Below are 22,303 nucleotides of genomic sequence, written 5' to 3' on the forward strand. Positions count from 1 at the left end.
AGTCTTTTTATTCATTCTTTGATATGTATTCACCTCTAAACAGGTTTCTTAGTATACGTTTCTGAACAATTTACCTGTAGACGCAACCAAATATTTTTGTGTCACTGCTGGCTGTTTGGCCTGATTTTCGAGAAATGTTACTGTTAATCAAATATGATTTTTTTTCACATTTCCAGAATAATTTCAAATGCAGGGATAATGCAAGTTTTCAACATGTTTCTCAAAACTTGTAAAATTAAGGGTTGTTTTATTTCTGTAACTTGCCGGTAAGTAAGTGCAGATGTGCAAATTTCATCCAAAAATCTCTAAAAAGTATTGTGCGCGGATGTTTGTGCCTCTTTAATCAATAAAATGTGCTATGCGCGTCTTTTACGACATTTTCTAATTCAGAGAATGTTGAATTCGTGTTGGTAATATTCTATGTCTGACAACTTCAGTCATGTCAGTTTATTGGTCTCAACAAGTTCTATGATGAGAATTTATTTCGTATTCAATTTCACTTATCTTTTGTCATCCATATGTAAACAATATCTGAAGAAGTATCACATTTTTCGTTCTATGTCCTTCTGATGCAAGAACTTGAAGTCAAATGCTCAATTTGGACCTTTGAGTTGTTTAATCAATTCTCTATATTAGTTCATCTCTAAACTGGTTTCGTAGTGTGCTATGTTATATTCCATCTTTCAAGACTATCGAACAGAATCAAATCTTACGTTTACATAAAAAATAATAAATAAAACTTACGAAAGTCAGTTCTGAAGGAATAATAAAAAAACTTTATTAAAATTAATACATCTGTGAATATATTAAAGTGACGAATAAGCCACGTTATACAACCATATACTTTTCGCGACTCCTTGTGCCAGAGAATACAAACACTGTGCCGGAGGCAAGAATCAGACATTAAACTCGCTGCGTCATGCACTCAATATTAAAATAGGATGTTATAAAATTTTTTCACTGCAAAGTTGAACACTTGTAAAAATGAACGATATTGACGCAACTTGGTAATTTGATATTAAAATGTACACAGAACCTATAGTTGAACTTCAGAGCTGTAAGAAATATACTATGACTTGTTGGAGTTCATTCCATCATGTGTCTCCTGTTAGGCATCTAAATATTCGAAAAAACTGATAAGAACAAAACTTAAATTTAGAATGTTCTTAATAACAAAGAATGCATTCTTTTAAACTTTGGATGATCACCACGACTTACAAAGGTTACAGAATGTACACATTCAGGAGCACTTACGAAATTGCAATTTGGCAGACGAACGGATGTAATATTCATATTTGGACGCATTTTTTCTCAAATAGTACAAGATCTGCTCTCTTTTCATTTACTATTGCTCTGATGAGTCTTTACTATTGCATGCTATGATACAAGAAAGAACATTCTATGTAGATAAACAGCTGTCTCCACAATATTTCTAAGAGCCTTTTGTTATATAACGGCTTGTTTCATTATTTAATTTTCCTATTCATGAGTGCTGACATGTGAATTTCTTCCCGAAGTATTTCAAATACACAGTACTGTGTGCAGAGATTTTGGCCTCTGCAATCATTCAAAGTGTATTTACCCATAAGCCTCGCCTACGGTACAGTAAATTTCCGGACAGTTGAATTCAAGTATATACATCACTGATTAGTTCTCAGGAAGTCCCTTACAGCGTTCATATTCAGTAACCAATGCCACTAGTTTCTCGTCATCCATCAAGGTAAACACCTCCTTAAGAAGATTCAAATCACCTTCCTTTATAGATCCCATGTAAAGCAAGTATTCAAATATTTCAGATGGCCTGTTATATTGTTTTGATTCAGCTTGTGGTATCTGCCTACCACTCAACAGGCTTCTCAGTGTACGTAGCTGACTTACATCCATGTTCTCGTCCAGAATATTAAACAGGATCTTCAATGGAGGAATCGTAGGTTTTACTGCAAAATGAATGTTACATTCATGTAAAAGCACTTCTATCATATTTCAATCTTGTTTGTAGGAGTAAAATATAATCATGAACTAAATTAATAGGCCCATCACCATTAACGTGATCTAAAGGCCACGTTAATTAATGCAAAAATTTTCTGGGCCACAAATACAAACTTTATGGTAATAGACATGAAACTCTTGGCTGCCTGTAGTCAATAATCAAACAAGATTTTATAAAATGTCTCGACATTGAACTAAATTATTCACAAAATGTAAGACATCTGTACAGCAGGGAAATGGACGTTAAAATATACACAGAACTTTAGTCAGGTTGCACTGCTCTAGGAAACATAGCGTAGAGTCCGTATTGTATAGTATTTCAAACATCTTGAGCAGACAAAGCATGCTAAAATACTGATAAGAACCATAAACTCAAATTTAGACCGTTGAATATTTTCTTAATCACAATATATCATAAAAAAATGTACATTCTTTTAAACTTTGGATAATCACCGTGACTTACAAAGAGTGCGTATTTTAGCCTCTATATGCCTCGCCTGCGTTACGATTTAATTTACAGAGAGTTTAATTTAAAGTATCTTACCTACCGTCACTGACAAGTTGCATGTCTCCTTCTCACCAAGCCCTTCACGGCGTTCATATTCAGTAACCAAATTCACCAATCCTTCGTCATCCATTACTGTGAACACATCCTTAAGAAGGTATACATCACCTTCCGTAATGTATCCCACGTAAAGCAAGTATTCGAATATTTCGGAGGGCCTGTTAAATTGTTTTGATGCAGCTAGTGGTATTTGTCTACAAATCAACAGGTTTCTTAGTGTACGTAGCTGGGTTACATCCATACTCTCGTCTAGAATATCAAACAGGATCTTATACGGAGGAATCGTAGGTTTTGCTGCAAAATGAATATTACATTCATGTAAATGCTCCACTATCATACTTTAGTCTTGTTTTGTACGATAGGAACAAAATCGTGAAATAAATTAATACACCTATTACCATTAAAGTGATTTAAAGGCCACCTTATTTGATGCAACAGTAGTAAAGTAAAGGTGTATAACTGGGACACTTACCTGAAAAAGCTACAAAGGAGGGAAGGAAATCTCCCTCCTCCCATGTCGCTACATGTTCCAATAGGTGCACCTGAGTCAGCGCTAGCTATTACTCAGGCCTAACATCAGTATATACTAAAAACTGCTCCAATATGCGCTAACCCTATCGGAAGATAAACCATCCCACGACCAATCCTCCAGCAATATAGATCATCTCATATTTCTTTTGCTCAGGACTGGGCTGATAATAATCTGAGAATTGAACTGGCCCTTCGGAACGGCCTGACGTGGAGTTGCTTTGCACCGCTTCTGCTTCTTCCAGGATTTCTGCATCTGTATCTCTTAACTCTACCGCAGCATGCGCGTCCTTTGCCCGATTTTCTCTTTCCCAGTCAGCCTGTAGTAATCTTTTTTCTGACCAGACGTTGCGATCATGTTCAAATTTTTCTAATGCTTTATCATGTCGGACTTTCTCTTCAATAAGAGCATCACCATTCCCAGAAAGCTTTTGTCCGATAATATTTCCTCCTGTGAATGCTGTTGCATTTAATACAGCACCAAGAACTGTCATTCCTATAGCTGAAGCCATGGTTGTGTATATTACAAGATATTATTTAATTTTTCATTGTATATAGGTTAATCATGTCTGGTCCAAGTAACTTCGGTTTAGGTGCGATTAATGTACAAAATCTTGAGCTTGAAGATTTAAGTGATGTTAAAGTGAACAATAATACTAAGATAGCTACTAATCATAATAAGGATTACGTCCTTCATTATAAGGACCGCGAAAAACTTTTTGTCTTAGCCTCTGCCGCTGTGCCACCCTCCCACGAGCATGCTGTAGAATTTTCTGAACTGAAAGACATTGATGAGTCCATAATAGACGCTACAAAGGCTTCGAATGATCCAACTCCTTTTGCTCTGACGTGGGATGGGGATAGTCAGAAATTCATGCCTTATAATGTACCGCGTAACATCTTAGATATATTGGATAGTGAAATTAGTGGTGGAGTTACTGAACTGCCAGGAACTCCAAATGTTATTTATTTCGATAGCAATGTTAACAAATATAAGTTGCTAGATTTTCGTAGTTGGCTTACTCCTACGAATCCATACATTGCACTTCTTGGTATACCAATTCATCTTAAAATTAGTCCTCTTAATACAATAATGAAGGCAGATAATACACTAAGAAGGTGGATAAACGAGGGGGAGAATTATTGCTCGTATACAGCTAGCGGAGTTCCAGTAAGATTATTTTGGGACACAACTTTAAAGAAACTGGGTCTTAAAAGTGTCGGTGATGAGGCAGCTGAATTAACTTTACAGACAGTAAATCAAGAGATGACTGATAATATGAAAATACTTCAACATGGTACAGTTCTCATTAGATGTGTAAAGTTAGCTACGGGAGATGAGTTTGGTGATTTGGTTGGATATTACGCTATGAAAACAGATAACAGAACATCTTGTGACATTATCATAAGTATTGATAAAGATCGCAATGAAATGAGTATTGAATGTTTTGTTGGTGGGAATAGAATAGAGAACGACTTAGGAACTACATTTGTACGTAGAGATAAAAGAGTGAATACTTTAGATATCAGTACCATTCATCTGAAACGTCTCATTTTATTTGAAGTAATGGTCTTCCGACATATTTTAAGTTCAGAGGAAATTACTAAAATTTTATCTATCGGGTGAACCGCACCGATAGGTTTAGCTACAATAATTCAATACAAAAACTAATTGGCCAGTTATTGAAATCGATCATGTTTCCATCCTGATCTGTTATCCAGATACGCATTGAACTCATATGGTCTCCCCCTTTTTTCAATGGCATGGAAAGGGACCCGTTTTTAAAATCGTAAGTAACCTTTTCACTTATCTCTTTTGTATCCTGGACGGGAAGTATTTGTAAACAGTTCGATACTTTCCCCTGTATGTATTCGCCAGAGCCCGAGCCAACATAATTTCCAGAAACATCGACGACATCTGAATGAACCACGTATTTAGTAACTGTTAAGAAATCTGCTCGACCTGAACTCATAGTACTTTTTGTCACTGGGTTATCCTCTGGCTTATCTGAAAAACCAACGACGTTGGCAAAGCTACCTGTAGCATTGAAATAGACTTTAACATCTTCAGCCAAAGTTAGATAAACATGGTTTGTCGGCAGATGTTTTTCAAAATTAATTTTTTGCTTCAACCCGATTGCTTTGTTTAACGTATCAATATTGTAGTTACCCGGACGTATTGATTTTGTCGTCTTATTTTTTGGGTCGTTTCCTTCCTGATATTTTAGTACATTATTCGCCCTCGTTATGTTATGCCATGAATTATATAGTCCACACTCTAGCAGTCTTATTTTAGTAAACTGTGATATGTCAATGCTAGGGTTAAAATTAACAGTAACCGGTTCGCCTGTTTTGCTTACAATCCAAATGATCATCGTTGTACGTTGTATATATTACTAAGTATAAGTTTTTTTGATGAATAATATTATTATTCCGAAGGTGCTCATTACTAAGGTGTTCGATGAATAATATTCCGAAGGTGCCCATTACAAAGTATAAGGTTCTGCAGGAATAATATTTTTCTGTTCAAGGAGATCTTTGGTTGCTACCGCGGCAGCAGTCGCACCGCCTAATTTTGCCAATCGAATTAAATTTGGTCGACTTGGATCGCCCATATCCATTTTCAGAAATTTGCTGGAGATCATAAGATATCCCATCGCAAGTCCTGCGATTACAATACCATCGTACATTGTGTTTACAACTGTTTTAGTATCCATGATTGCTGACTAGTATATAAAATAGAAAAATAAAAAAATATTGGGAGTTGGAGAACAGGTTTAGTAGGACACTGTCGCAGGAATCGCCATCCTCTTCGGAAGTTATATGTTTCGTCATTGGAAACATTAGTCATAATAAAATTATGTATTACTCCATCTCATGCAATGTAGAGGAGCTGGGAACCTCCCCCTCCCCCTCCCCTGTCGGAACTGTTCCGGAAGGAGCCGCTACGGGCTCTGTTTTTTTCGCTTTCTGAAGCGGTTCATCTTTCCGGGGGGGGGACAATTATGCCGAGCACGCCCCCAATATAGCCCTAATGCAGTCAATGAAACTCCCACAATTCCTAAAACAAGATAACATTTATTATACCAGCTATCGCGTGAGCTATCACACTGTTGTGGTGGTACCCTATCGGAACGGTCTCGAAAGGGACTCGCTACCGCATCACTATCCCCTCCCTCCCCCTCCATTGCTTGACGCATCTTCTCCTTGTTTTGCCTGTTCCATTCCGCTAGTCGCTTCCCTGCAGCAACTCTCCCTGGATGCTTCGACGGTAACGTCACTTTCTCTATGTTGCGCTGTGTCGGAGTCGTTTCCGTTTGCGGTGTGGGGGTCGTCGTCGTTTCCGTTTGCTGAGTCGGAACCGTTTGCGAAGTTGAATCCATTTATTTCGGGTACTATATTAAACCCGATTTTTTTAAAATTTAAATGTTTACCCGTAATTAAACCGGTGGAAATTAGAGCAATCACGGGCCCCCATGTGTAGGCTATCCGTCCTGATAATCGTTTTATTTCACTGTTTAGAATAAAATCCTTTTTAAGATCAGTGGCATAGTTATCTCGGTCATCGATTGGAACTACCTGACTTATTGCACGGGCTCCTAGATCGATGAAACTTTGAGTGATGGTATCACTTATAAGAGAACTGTATTTCGCTTCGTACATTTTGAAGGCTTTATCCACCGTTTCATCTCTCCATTTTTCTACGTCAGCAACTGAAATCTCCTTACCAAAAAATAACTTACTTTGACCACTTGCGATGACACAGAGTATTTTTTCACGTTTCGTCTCTATTATGGATCGAGCGTCCGACGCTGCGGTTGGCCCTTCGGAATGCGCTGTCGTATTTGCCGCTGCCGATGACTTTATTAAATTCTCCATTGTTTGCAGTATGTTATCTATTCTTAGTAAAAAATAAAAAATTCGTTTAAACCTGAATCCGAAATAAAGTATTAACATAGTCTGGAATGTTAGAATGATTCCGACAGGGATTCCGGGAAAATTCTCCTCCATTTAAATCTATATGTATATAGAAACACAAATAATGAGTACAGACCTATTCCCAGTTGCTTTTCAATTGAATAAGACGAGCGTACCGACAGTACAGCATGCTGATATTCCTACCAAACCGAATGGGGGGGTAAAACCTATTCTCATGGACTTAGAAATATATGTAACGCCGACAGAAAAATTTACTTTTCATCCAAGGGATGTGTTCAAAGATAACGTAATCACTCATCGATCAGCGAAAGAAAGTAATGTCTGGCTGGGCAGCCCGCATATGAAATATTGGGACCATTAACTGAATTTCGCTGTATGGTGCAGCACTACTGGTTGCGGTATATCATTTGTCCATCTCGTCGATAAGAAATTTCCTCCGCAAATACGATCATTCTGCCGTTTCCATGTATACTTTACAATACGTAGGATCCTTCACGAAATGGGCGTTGCACTTCCAGACGATACCCCCACCTTCAAAGCTGGCGACAATCCGTACAATCTCGTCCAATATGAACTTCTATGTACAGAATTTGGAAATATAAGTCCAACGAAGTCCGACTTTCGATATCGAAAAGGCCAAAATAAGGGTCTTGGTTATGGTTATGAATATTACACTAATCGTGGGCCCGTTCGACAGCCTGCCGCTGTATACAACGGTCATGACTTTTTCCTCTCTGCCGACGGAGGCGTTTTCTATACACATACAATTTTTGGAAAGAAAAAACATGTACTGTCCGACAAAGACCGACCACACTACTATTTCTTCCGAAATGATGGATCGGAGGGACAATATAATAGTTTCATTCCTCTGAAGGGAGACTCGGGATTGACAAAGGCTGGCCTAGCCCGCCTCAATGAAAGCCTTGAAGCCTACGTATATTGCATACTCGGCGCACAAGCAAATATTCGCAGTACCATAGTAGGTGATACTGGCAGTGCACAGCAAGTCCGAAAAGAATTCGGCGTTCTCCTCGAAGATGAAATTCGTAATACCGACAAAGTAATCAGTTATAGGCGATATCAAGACACAATAATGAATACTGGTGTCAAACTTGATATGGCAGTCTCGCCCAATTTACTTCTCTTACCGTCTGAGATGGTCATCCTTTCGGGCCCGGCAATCTCGGGTTATAATAATGAATTGCAATACGCAACTGAAACTATGGTCTTCGGGGTGAATGGTGATATAAACACGGAAGTTCGAGAAAGTGCTATACATGAGATGGAAGGAGGGGAGGATCCTGTGAAGTGGCAGGACGAGCCCGGAGGAGGAGCGACTGATACGAGTCGGGATCCCCCTCCCCTCCCCTCCCCTCCCCTCCCCCCACCTTCGGAACGGGCAGCATCTGCAACACTCACCACAGACCCTATTCACGAATATGGTAAAATTGGGTTGTTATCTTTAGCAATATTTATTACATTTATTTACAATATATAGATCCAGAGTAAATGTCAATATACGTAAACCCGCCATTCAACATGATTATAACTGGACCGACGGGTTCTGGCAAAACAGAATTTGTAATGGACCTCCTCACAGGTCCGTACCGAGAAAAATTCGAATATGTGATATTCATTTGCCCGACATTAATGAAAAATAAAACGTATAATAAAAGATTCATTTTAGCCGATGACAACGTATTCGTGTTTCCGGTTGGATTCGATGCTGTGGGTGATACACTAACCTACGTACGGGGCGAATGGGGCGACACGAACACTTTAATAGTCCTTGACGACTGCTCCTCGTCCAAAGATATGAAGAATCGCAGTGATGTTTTAGTCCAACTTGGTTTCAGTGGAAGACACTACGGACTATCTGTCTGGGTTCTGACTCAGCAATATACTAGTATTTGTAAACCATTCAGGGAAAACATAAAGATGTTAGTACTATTTTACACACCGAGCAAAATAGACAACAAAAGTATTATAAAAGAATATGGAATGGAGGTGTCAGAACAGGAAGCTGTGGACCTAATCAAGCAATTGAAAAGGAGATCATTCAGTAAACTAGTATTTCGTTTACAGAATCCATACGACATAAAATTATTCGTATAATATAGCAATTATGGAAGGCAACACCGAAGGTACTCTTAGAGAATTATATTACAACCCGAAAACTGGATTTGGAGGTGTACAAAAATTATATGACGCAGCACGCGCCAGCGGACTCCTGTCAATTACTAAGAAAGAGGTGCAGGACTGGTTAAAAACTCAGCTAACTTATAATCTACATAAACCGGTACCTCGTACTCGCGGTGGGAGGCGCGTTTTTGTAACATCGATAGACTCACAGTGGCAGGCTGACCTCGTGGAATTCCCTCCCCCGTTCGCAAAAGAGAACCGTAACATTCGATACATGCTAACAGTAATCGATGTGCTCAGTAAATACGCATGGGCCAGGCCGATACAGTCAAAAACGGCTGATGATACGTTACAGGCGCTACAAGACGTGATTAAGAAATCCGGGAGAAGGCCCGACAAACTTCAGACAGATGAGGGGCGGGAATTTACGAACCGAAAAATGCAGGGGTGGTTGGAGGAGGCAGGAATTCACTGGTTTCACACCTACAGTGATAAAAAAGCTAGCGTCGTTGAACGTTTTAATCGTACTCTTAAAACGATGATGTGGAAATACTTTACATACAGACAGACATGTGAATGGCTTTCTATTCTACCAGAACTTCTCGAGAATTACAATAACATAATTCACGGAAGTATCAAAATGAAACCCGTCGACGTAACAGAGGAGAACGATTGGCAGGCATTTTATACACTTTACCCTGAGTTGGCAGCCATGGGAGTTGACCCTGAATTCAAGCCGGGAGAACGGGTCCGAATTACAAAATACAAGACCACTTTCAAGAAAGGATATTTACCAAATTGGACAGAGGAGATTTTCGTGGTTTCAAAAGTTGTGTACGCAGCTGGCTTGGGAACGCCGCCAGTTTACAAAATAAAAGATCTGAATGGAGAGGAAATACTCGGTACTTTCTATTCTGATGAACTTCAGAACGCTGCTGGTGCCGACGAGCTGTACAGAGTAGAACGAATTTTGAAGACGAAAAAAATTAGAGGAAAGAAATACTATCTGATAAAATGGAAAGGTTATCCAGAAAGTGTCAATAGTTGGGAGCCGGAGGAAAATGTTATTAGTACTAACGTAAGTACTTCGTAAGTTCCTGTGCTGGTACTTGTCAAGTACTAACGTAAGTACTAACGTAAGTACTAACGTAAGTACTAACGTAAGTATTTACGAAAGTTATTCAGTAAGTACCATGGACGAAGTCTTAATTTCTTGAAAGCCGAAAGTGTCAGTTTACCACCCCGCTTCCAACCACCTGGCCAAGTATTTATCATGTACTGTCGTAAGTAATGTTCACTTACTGCATCTTGTTTGGCCGTATGTGGATGAGGTGGTACAGGGAGGGATCCGGAGCGTTCCGAAGGAGCGCATATTAAGTTTGCAAGATCTTCAAAGCGACTGTGCATGTTGCCATTAGCTGTTCTTTTGAGTCCCCATTTTTCAGCTTTATCTATAAGTTCTGGTTGAAGTATAATGTACACAACTGACATGAGCCACAGACAAGTAACTTCAAAGTCCCTTACAGAACCGTAAGGTTCCTTCAGCATCATATCAAGTGCCCGTAAGTCAAACGGAGCATTATAAGCGTGCACAGATTCACAAGCGTTAAGAAGTTTGTGTAGGTTCTTTAGTGAGACTCGAGGTTGTTCTAGTTGTTCTTGATCAGGTGGATAATAAGCTTCTTCAAGTTCCTCCTTGCTGAAACCGTCTATTAAAAATCCTTGGCTGCCGCCGCTCCATGCAATTCCAAAGTCAAAAGCTCGTGGATATTCTACTGGCCCAACTGTCTCGGTATCAATTGTTGGATTAAGTATATTCTTGAGAACTTCAGGCGTAAGAGATTGACGAATTACCAAACATGGAAGTCTGTAGTCGTGGCAAATTTCTAAGAAAGTCTGTTTGAACTTGTTGTGAATCTCTTCTAGTTCTTTTAAGGCGGTTATTTCGTACGACCTGGCTCGAGTCAACACATTCCGCCTGCAATAATCCCAAGGCATATCTTTGAATATGATAATGAAACTATGTAAATGGTTAAATGCTCTAGAAACAATCCATTTTTCTTCCGCTGCCACGGAAACGCCCCGGATTCTAGAAAAAGTCAGATGTTGAATTATGGAAGAGTCACAAATAATGTAGCGTTCTGAAGGGAGGCCCTCCCACTCCCCCTCCCCCTCCCCAGCCTGATATTGTAAACTAAGAGTATGTTCTATAAACTGTTTCTGAAATTCGGCAATCGAAACGTGGCGCCCATTATAAAAGTCGGCAATGTTGCTAGAAAAACTAGTGTCAAATTCTGGTACGTGAGTCGCAGCCAAATTTACTGCATCGTAACTCTTACCACTTCCAGTTGGTCCATTTATGAATATGTATGACATTTTGGGATACTATATCATAGAAAAAAAAATTTTTAAATTATTTTTATTAAGATATATACGATAATACAATGACAATCCTTTCTATTTCAACTGCAATAAAAATACTTGAAACCGGAGAAGGCAATATTCGAATCAGTGACGGCAAACTCATATTTGAGGAATCTTTGGTAGATCCTTTCATATACGTAGACAGTGAGCTAGAAGTAGTTTTCCCCATCGGACCTAAGTACGGTTCTAAAGATCCTGCTACATGCGATGAAATGTGTGTCCGTTGGCAACCGAGTCTTCAAAAGTTTACTGATTTAATAATATTCCGTACCCTAGGTGAAAGTTTCGATGCAAGCACTGCTAAAAGTTATGCTGCAAGCCTGGCCGCTCACTCCAAGAATACTACTGGATTTTACAATCCATCTAAAGTGTATCAGAAGCGAGGGAGCGAGGCACAGGGCGTGGCGTATTTTAAATTTCGGTTTAAAAGAGGGGGAGGGGCTCACGATTTCGCTACATGTATTGATATGGTTCAAGAAATTGACTGTGCTTTTAAAGCAGTGAGCCCATTGCCAGTCCGAGAAAATCCTGCTATTGTACCTCGTAATATCCGGAAAGGTAGTAAGATAGAATTCTTAGCATTTAAACCGCGCTTAAGTAAGCGTGGCCTTTCTTTCACTGTTGAGAGGTTATTTTGTGCTGCGCCTAATAAACCAGAAATTCAAGATGCGGAAGAACTAGTCAACTTAGAAAGATTAGGCGAGATATATAAACAAATAAATGCTGCCAAAAATATTATAGTGGATTTTGATTGACCTATCATAGAATAATTATTTTTCATTTTAAAAATTTTTAGGATAGTATATGTCATAAAGATTATTATGGCCCGTCGATTACATACAGCATTCAAGGGAGCAGTTTTACGAAAAGAATTTCCTGAAGTCAAGCGAGTCGAGGATATCGGGGAGCTGGTGGATATTGAAGGTATGGCCAAAGAAAGAAAGATGTACTCTGTTTATACCGAAATGGAAGTCAAATTATCGGATCCGAAAACTGGTAATACACAAAATCGTACATTGCCTGTTAAATTAAAAGATACATACACAAAAGATGTAAGAGGGGCGGATGTGAAACAACAATTAATAGAACACTACGACAATATGCTTGATACAATTGAAGCTGTTGAGGGTTCTGGTCTCGTTCTCGAGGAGATACTTAATTTTGAAGTAATTCTAGTAGAAGTTTTACTCGGTGCCGGGGCTGGCGCAGTCCAACTTCCCGGATGGTTAAAAAATAAGCATTGTGTGAGTGATCTGGTGCTACCTTCTGGCAGCGAGAATTGTTTTCAGTATGCTGTCGTAGCAAGTATAAAGTTGAGCGATCCTGAGTTTCGCAAAAAGAAATGTGGTCAGGTAAGGAGAAAATGGAATACGTTTGACAAATTTATTGCTGACTACTGTTGGGAGAGCATTCCATTTCCCACGCCCGCTGATCTGACTGTATTCAGGCGCTTCGAGCAGCAAAATCCGAGCACGAAACTTCAAGTGTTTCAGATCCACGAGTCCGATCCCGCCCCGTCCGACATAACTGTGTTATATAGCGGAGCCGAGGGACCCGGCGGAGCGGATCGGGTAGCAAATATATTACTGATAGTTGGTGAAGAGGGCGGGGGTCACTTCGTGCCAATTACTTCGTTAAATCGCCTTCTTAATTCTAATAGTAATCGCAAGAATGAGCGCAGACAGAAGTGTATGTGCTCGGTTTGTAAGCGAGGTTTTAAGTCAACAGAAGAATTAGAAAAACATCAGGTATACTGTGGAACAGACACTGCTCAGCCAGTTTTTCCTAAGGAAGTATGTCAATTCGAAGGACATCGGAAGAAGGTTCCTTCCCCCTACGTCGTCTATGCAGATACTGAGGCAATTATTGAGAAGGGTACCGGTCGACATATTCCAATTTGTCTTTCGTATGTTATGGTGGAACGGTGGGGCGCCTTCGGAACGAGGCCCACCGTTTATGGTAAAAGAACATTCACGGGGCTCTCCTGTGTTACAGACTTTCTGAAGGATATGAAAGAACGGGCTGAGAATTATTCGAAATCGTATTATTGGAAAATAAAACCGATGAAAGATCCTTCTAATTACGACAATCCAGTCTGTATTGCATGTGGAGAGCCGGCAGGATACCGAGTAGTGAAGGAGGGGGCGACTTTTTATTGCGAGGGATGCCGGCCGTCGAGAACCATTCCTATCTACTTTCACAACCTCAAGGGATACGATGGTTCTTTTATTTTGAAAGAATTACATGAAATAGATGATGGTCCCGGACCAGAGCCAAATATCATAGCTAAGACGAGCAATGGAGGAATTATGGGTCTCTCGAAAACATTTATTTTTAGTGCCTCAATTGTTGTTGGTGGAGAGTGGCCAAATCGGAAGAGGGAGATAAAGAAACGTTTCTTTTCTATAAAGTTTATGGACAGTGCTCAGTTGATGTCTGGGTCGCTCGCGAAGTTGGCAATGACTGTGCCGGACCACGGATGGGCGGCAGTACCACTTACGTACCCGGACATTCAAAGGGCGAAAGGTTTCTTCCCCTACGAATATTTAGACTTGGTTGACAGACTGGGAGAGGAGGAGCTGCCGGAGAGGGATAAATTTTATAGTGAATTGATGGAAGAGGGGATTTCAGAATCTGATTATGAGCATGCATTGAAGGTGTGGGACGAAGTTGGATGCCGGACAATTAAAGATTATATGGAATTCTATCGTGAGACTGACGTTCTACTTCTTGCAAATATATTCGAAAATTTCCGTGACACATGTTTAGAAGCATATAAGTTAGATCCAGCCCACTATATGTCGGCGCCCGGTCTAACATGGGATGCTATGTTACTTTACACAGGTAATAAATTTGGGCTCATTCAAGATGCTGAGCAGATGAATTTCGTACAGAGGGGGATTCGAGGCGGCATCAGTCAGTGTAATATTCATCACTTAAAGACAAATCATCCTGCTTATGCAACAGATGAGATAGGTGGGAACTGGGATCCGGATAAACCATTGTCCGAAATAAAATATCTCAATGCTAATAATCTTTATGGCTGGGCAATGAGTCAACCAATGCCAACGGGCGGACTTAATTGGATGACGAGGGAAGAGTGGGACGAATGGTATGCCCGAGACAGCGGAGCGTGGGGACCTGGCGCCACCTTTCCATCAAGTTTTCTAGAAGTAGACTTAGAATATCCAGTCGAATTACATGAAGAACACAGCGATTTGCCATTAGCACCGCATCACTACGAATTTCCGAGGCAGGGCACTCGACTGATTACAAGTGTGTTGGACAGAGAGAGATACATCTTACACTACAAGTTGCTTGAATTCTATCTTCGGATGGGAATGAGATTGAAAAAGGTGTATCGGGTGCTTGCTTTCGATGAGAGGGCGTGTCTCAAACAATATATTGACTTTAACACTGAAATGAGGACAAAGGGGACGACAGATTTTGAAAAGAATTTCTATAAGCTGATGAATAATGCAATGTTCGGTAAGACAATAGAAGACGTTCGAAAGTACAGAGACTTTAAATTTGTTTCGGACTGGAACGGTACGGATAGCGGCCGTAAAAAGATTCAGAAGTATAATCCAAAGACGAAACATATAACTTTCATAACTTCCGAAGAGGATGGTGATTCCTGCGACAGTGTCCTACTGGAACTGAAAAGGGATCAATATGAATATAAAAAGCCAGTTTTCATTGGCGCCGCAGTACTGGAACTTTCTAAGCTGCTTATGTATGAGACGCATTACAATTACTTTCGGGTACGGTTCCCTGGAATACGATTGGCCTACATGGATACTGACAGTTTTGTTTACAGTGTGCCGATCCCCTCCCCGGACGTAACTTTCAATGATATAGTTCGGGAAGATGTGGAAAAGAATGGTAAGGAGTCGGTCTACGATACTAGTGGGATGAAAGATGAGATGGGAGTTCCAAAGATTAATAAAAAGGTGATAGGTAAATTTAAAGATGAGTTGAATGGTGTACCTATTCTTGATTTTGTCGGCATACGCTCGAAAGTGTATGCTTTTCGAACTCCAACTTCCGAGACGAAAAAAAATAAAGGGGTGAAAGATGTTTGTGTTAGAAAACATTTGAACTTTGAAGACTATTATGATCTGTTTAAAACTGGGAAGGAGCCCGAGCAGGCACAATTTGTACAGTTTGTACGGAAAAAGGCTGGAGAAATCCGTAGTGAAAAGCGTAGTAAAATTATGATGGCGCCAAATGATATCAAGCGTGTACAGTTATATAATCTGGACACGGGCGAATGGCTGGCAGAAACATGGCCGATAGGAATGACCTACGGTTACGGTTAAAATTGTAAAGACTTTAATCTACTATTTTCAACGGTGACCTGGGCATCGCTAATAACATAAACGTGGGCAAACATATTATGATCGCGAGCGTCTTCGTTAGCGTCATCGCCATCCTTAATTGAAGTGTCTTTCTTCAAGATTTCAAGCTGTATTCCGTCCTTTGTGTTCATTACTTTAAGACCATTTCCATGAAACTCAATATCTTTAAAGCTACGCAGATCGATAAACAGACAGAATGCACTCGTCAAATAATTGGGTTCATCTATATCAATTTCACACCAATCTTTATCTTCAGCAAAATACCGTCGTGCCTCTCGCCAAAATTGTCTTGGTATCATCTTCTGAGCGTACACTTTATTTGCAATGCCTTCGATTGATACAGACACAGATTCAATGGATGGGTTATGGTATAGTTCAGTGTCCGCAAACCTAGGAAACGATTGATTAGTGAATAGTATCGCGATACCTCTAATGCTACGTCGTGGTACATTTATATTTTCATTGATAACCGTGGTTGATTCTTTGAATGGGATTGTTCTAAAATAATGTATATGCTCGTAGAGAAAACTTTTCCCACTGTTGTAATAACCAGCAGTTGACCTCGCGAGTTCGGGGTCAGTTATTGTTTCGTATTCCATTTGAATGTTTTTTAATTTATAATTGGGGTTATTAGTACCAATGGTATTGCGAATTACTTGGGAGGGTGGTGACAACGTAATTTCCCATTCGATATGACTACCTAACTCTTTTGGATATGCAACCCCATGGCCTGTCACGAGGGGATGAGTCAAACGAATAGCATATTTTGTTTTATACGCGTCAAAAAGTAAAAGATCGTCCCATTTTGAAGACCTGTCGTTATTTGCATCGGCCGCGCCACTTCTCAATTTTCTTAGATTTTCGTTCTGAATTCCGTACAGTGTCATATTTGCTGTCTCCTTTTTATGTTTGAACATATCGCGATAACCTTCGAAAAGGTTATATTTATTCAAATTGAGAAGTTCCTGCCCCTCGAATTTTAGAACCATACGCTCCACCAAATTTTTTGCAAGATTTTGTACTACACGGGTATTTCCACCTCCCATTACTTCGAGATCAAAAACCAGGTCGAAAGTATCTGGAACTAGTACTACTCCGCTTTCTAACTTTGGACATCGTATGATAAGTGTCTGGCCTGGATCTGCCTCACTTGGATTATGGGCAATCACATGATGAGTTCTTTCTGACTTCGTTCCCTTCGGTATTCGGTTGGTGAAAGTCGGTAATAATGTTCTATCGTACCCCATTTTTCGTGTAATGTATATAGTAGTGAAGAAAAAAGAAATTACAGTTAAAAAGAAAATTAATCACATCTTAAGTTTCACTTCGTGTATATAATGACTTTGAAGAAAAAATCACATCTTTACATAAATATTTCCGTCTGCCTGAAATATAAATCGATTGCCTGTGTCGCGAATCAATCGAAGAACCCAATATTCTTGGAGATGTTGGACTTCCATTTCATCATTGTCAATCTCCTGAAAGACGTTTATGAATTCTAGTCGCTTAAAGAAGTTAGTCTTTTGACATTCCTTCACGAAAGCTAATATGTTATGATATAGATTATCATCTTTGAGTCGGACACCTGGATTTGCTCGAAGGATATGGCGATTTACCCGCCAAAGTTTGCACCATTCCAATTCGACAGAGAAACCAAACAGGTCTTTATTTTTAGAAAGAAACTTTGCAATATTCTTTTCACCAAACATGTCGATGTTGTAGGGGGTGTGATATATCAATATATAAATAACATAATTTTATTTTATCCCTACGGAGTCGTCTTCAGAATTTATTAGACTCTGTATCAATACATAATTTTATTTATAATGACTAATGTTAATCCAGTTAAAAATATCCATAGCTGTTCTCCAACAAATCCAACAACCGATCCTGCTGTTTTTAAAAGAAAACTGACAAGGGAGCCGATTAAACCTGGTATTGCAGCAGCACTTTTTGCGGCCAAGGTTTTTAACCATTCACCAAATTGCTTTACAATTTCTTTAGCTTTTGTGTATACTTTGGGCGGACCTGAACCTCCTGTGTTTGCTCCTGCTCCCCCTCCCCCTCCTCCTCCTCTAGTCACAGCCAGGGCAATTGTTGATATTGTCATTCCAAGGGCAGTTAGTATTGCAGCGATTGTTATACCATTTCGTTTAAATAACTCTGTCAGCTTCAGCCTGAGTGACAATTCTGGATCGGAAATTACATCACGAAGAGACCTAGTCGTAGCCAGACTTTCACGTGCCCCGCTAATCTTACCATTTTCGTATTCAATTCGATTGTCAATTTTAGCTTCTCTTGTTATGAGTTCAGCTAGTAGTTTCTTGGCTTTTTCTTTTCCTTGGGTGTGATCTTCAGGAATTTCCTTTAACTGTTTTTCAACTTCTCTTTTCTCTAGCCTTATTTTAACTTTTTCGTTGTTAAGGTCGCTAATACGCATATTCGCAATCTTTAATTCATCATTAATAGCTCTATATTCTGGGTTTAGATTGTTCCATTGTTCGATTTTATTTTCAAAAGCTTGTATTTTATCTGAATTTACCAGAAGCATCTTGCCATAAGAATGTCAGTTCATCTTTGTATACACCCATGTCTTCTGGCGTCATCTTCTCAGCTGGTATTTTATTGTTTTTCACATCTTCAGAATACAATGTACGACTCACATATTCGGGCTCTGCGCTAGAGCGACCTCCTAATACATCTCTCATAAATTCATGTCCTCCTTTTTCTCTCATTAATGTGGTGAGCTTATAAAATCCACCTCCTCTATCTTTAGACAGCTTGAGGTTTTTATAATACAGCTTTCCATCCCTAATCTCAGATTCCATAGCCAATACATTTAGTGCATCCGAATCAGTAATTTTATTCTCCTTTAAGAATTTATTAACCATACTTAATTTTTCATCTACTATAAGTTCAACCCGAAGATCCGCCTTCGGGCTAGCCAGGAAAGGATCAGCTTTTGCAAGGGCATTATCATCTTCTATAAAGAATGTTTCAGCAGTAGCGTCATCATCATCATTTAAATTTGCATCATCGAAATCCTGGAGTGGTATATTTTCTTCTCCTCCTTCTGCCATATTGTCTTTCTATATTACTACAATTATTTTTTATCCCCCCTTACATATACAGTAAAAATGCACATCTCAGTTGTTGAAAGCGTTGAACAATTGGCCGACTATATCGAAAGAACAAGTGCTGCATATCGACGAAGTTATAAATTAATGGGTCGAATTGATATGGCTCTTAATGTGACTAAGGGAATTCTTGTAAGTTCTGCTGTAATAGCGGCAATTCCGGCAGTTCCAGTTCTTTTAGCTTTAACTCCTATACCGGGTGTTATTATTGATGTAATACAAGGAAAAACAGGAGTATCAAAAAGGCGAGAGAAATATAAACATTATTACGTTCAATATAAACAGCTGCTTACACAAATACAAGAAAAAGGCGCAACAACAGAAAATGCCTCAGAACTTATTCAAAACATATTTCATCAGGCACTAGAAATACAAAAACAAGAAGGATTTAGTCCTCCTTTAGAGCGATACCTAAGAAATTATGGATTAAATGGATATGAAAGTTAGGTTCAGAAAAAAATTCTGTAGAAAATGTTTCTGAAAACTGTAGACTTTCAGACCTCTGAAATCACATGACAGGTAAGTTAAAGGTCGCTGCGCATAAATTACATGTGCACTGTAGAGGATGGGTCCACTGAAAAATTTCTTCTCTGTGGTCATCAAAATATAACAACAACTTTTTACCATTCTTGTTAAACCATTCAAAGCTTAATTTACAATGTAATATTTGTGGATAATGTTTGAAATCATTATAAAATTTTCTGAACTGGCTCGCACGAACATGTTTTATGTCACAGTTCTCTTCAACCCAATCAATGAAATTCTCCTTTTTCTTTTTCTTCTCGCTGAAATGAACGAAAGCTTTTTCCAACCACTGGCCGTACAAGTAGTTATCCTGTAACTTTCGTTGATCACGTGCTCTAAAACCATGGTAGAAATTCTTGAATCCAATCTTGAACTCTTCGAATGAATTCGTGATGATTGGTGGTTCCAGTATCTCGGGGATCACCACTCCTCTCTGGTAAGATCGCTTCAACTCATTGAAAATTTCATCGGGAGAAATCACTTTCTTGCGCTTTGGTTTTGGAGTTTGTTGAACTTCTAGTTGAGGCACCTCCGGTTCTGCCAGTGGTGAAAATCGATAATTATTTCCGATAACTATATCACGATAAAATTTCACACAATGCCTAATTCGCTCATTCAGGGCTTCGTGATTATTTGCTGGGAAGTATTTATACTCCAATCCATCTAGTAGTAACTCATCTTCATCTGTATAGCTTGTAAGTGATAACATATCCACGTCATTTGAATAGTTTCCATCCATTATTGAAATGTGACTGTTTCACAGCTTTTCGTCTGCTTAAATAGCCATACAGATGTTGAAATACCACAGTGAATCATCTATAAACGTTGACGTAAATGTCTATTATATGACAGTGAGTCATATAATAGTGTATTGCTAGCACATTGCGCAAGTCTAGGACCTGACTCAGCTGGAAATTTCCCACTGAATTCAGGACAATGCACTATCTGCTGTATATGACTCCATTTATGTGCCATCTGTCGCGCGTACGTGAGTTCATAGGTCACCCTACCTGCAGCTTTCACATACATGTCTATACATACCACGGAATTACACACTGGATTATTTTTAGATAACCATCTGTTACCCATATCAGTGGCAAAGCCGGGGTTGCTATGGTTACTGCACCTATTGGAACATGTAGCGACATGGGAGGAGGGAGATTTCCTTCCCTCCTTTGTAGCTTTTTCAGGTAAGTGTCCCAGTTATACACCTTTACTTTACTACTTGCAACTATATATTCTCTGAGTAACAAGTACAAACTCTACGGCGATAGACATGAATCAGATGTTGAACTCTAGGCACCCTGCAGTCCATAGGCAAATAAGATGTATTAAAATGCCCGTCATATTCATATTTGGACGCATTTTTCTCAAGTAGTAAAGGATCTGCTCGCGTTTAACTTTCTATAGCTCTGATTAAGTCTTTACTATTTCATGCTGTCATACCTGAAAGAACATTCTATATTTCTCAAAAATGTTGTTACATTAAGGCTTGTTTCGTTATTTAATTTGCCTATACATGAGTGCCGACGTCTGAGTGTCTTCCCGTGTTTGTATTTCATATTCACAGTACAGTGTGCAGAGCTTTTGGTCAATCCAATAATTCAGAGTGTATCTATCCATACGCCTCGCCCATGGTACAGTATAATTTACAGAGAGTTGAATTGAAGTCCCTTACCTTCCGTCACTGACAAGTTGCACGACTCCTTCTCAGCAAGCCCTTCACGGCGTTCATATTCAGTAACCAAATTTATTAATCCTTCGTCATCCATTACTGTGAACACCTCCTTGAGAAAGTTCACATCATCTTCTGCTAGATATCCCTTGACAAGCAAGTATTCAAATATTTCAGAAGGCCTGTCAAACTGTTTTGATACAGCTTGTGGTATCTGCCTACCACTCAACAGGTTTCTCAGTGTGTGTAGCTGAGTTACATACATTTTGTCCTCTGAAGTATTAAACAGGGTCTTCAATGGAGGAATCGTAGGTTTTGCTGCAAAATGAATGTTACATTCGTTTAAAAGCACCACAATCATACTTTAATCTTGTTTTCATAAGAACTAAACAAAATCGTGAACTACATTAATACCCCTATGATCAATAGGCAATGACGTCATCACTTCCTATCAAGCCACAAGTACAATATTGCCTAATGAAAATCTCTCTGGAATAATCATGGAATAATTTAACATCACAAGATTCAACGTCAAAGCCCTTCAATTTTTTTTATCTCGGCAACATTGCATCGTAGATGGAGAATGGAAGCTATTTTGTTTGTTTACTTTATTTCACTTTCACGTTGCAAATGTAGTTCGAGAACAATCAAGAATAAAAGATTTTCATCGTGCATATCTCGACGTTTACCGTAAAATATCATGGCTGATATTTTACGGTAAACGTCACCAAGACCAGTTGATGGCAGTTTCTGCCAATTTCTTTGCGATAGCGTGGATGAAAGAAGTTGAATGGTAACATCAGCAAAAAGGTTCAGATCATAATCTGCCATTAAATACACAGTAATCTGCCATTACACAGCAATCCTGGGGCGAGTTGTTTCGATCTTTACATCAATATTGTTTTTAGATTCAAAACCATAATGGCATAAGTTGTCTATATCTCCTGCCCTTGATTCCCTTATCATAGATAGTTGAAATTGTTGTAAAAGCTGTGATAAGAGGCTAGGTCGCCCATCA

General features: G+C 39.2%; 1 protein-coding gene across 1 annotated transcript in view; it reads right to left on the reverse strand.

Annotated features, from left to right (window-relative positions):
- Nucleotides 1–755: 755 nt before the first annotated feature.
- The window catches only part of LOC139118664 (uncharacterized), a 30,708-nt gene continuing 9,160 nt past the window's right edge, over nucleotides 756–22,303 (reverse strand). The window contains exons 9-11 of the mRNA XM_070682082.1: nucleotides 21,289–21,603; nucleotides 2,534–2,848; nucleotides 756–1,937 (exon numbers count right to left, since the gene is read on the reverse strand). Of these exons, the coding sequence (XP_070538183.1) occupies nucleotides 1,648–1,937; nucleotides 2,534–2,848; nucleotides 21,289–21,603 (920 nt within the window). The 3' untranslated portion in view covers nucleotides 756–1,647. The remainder of the gene's footprint in view (nucleotides 1,938–2,533; nucleotides 2,849–21,288; nucleotides 21,604–22,303) is intronic.

The sequence above is a fragment of the Ptychodera flava genome, chromosome 19 (genome assembly GCF_041260155.1).
Source record: "Ptychodera flava strain L36383 chromosome 19, AS_Pfla_20210202, whole genome shotgun sequence".
Lineage (NCBI taxonomy): Eukaryota > Metazoa > Hemichordata > Enteropneusta > Ptychoderidae > Ptychodera > Ptychodera flava.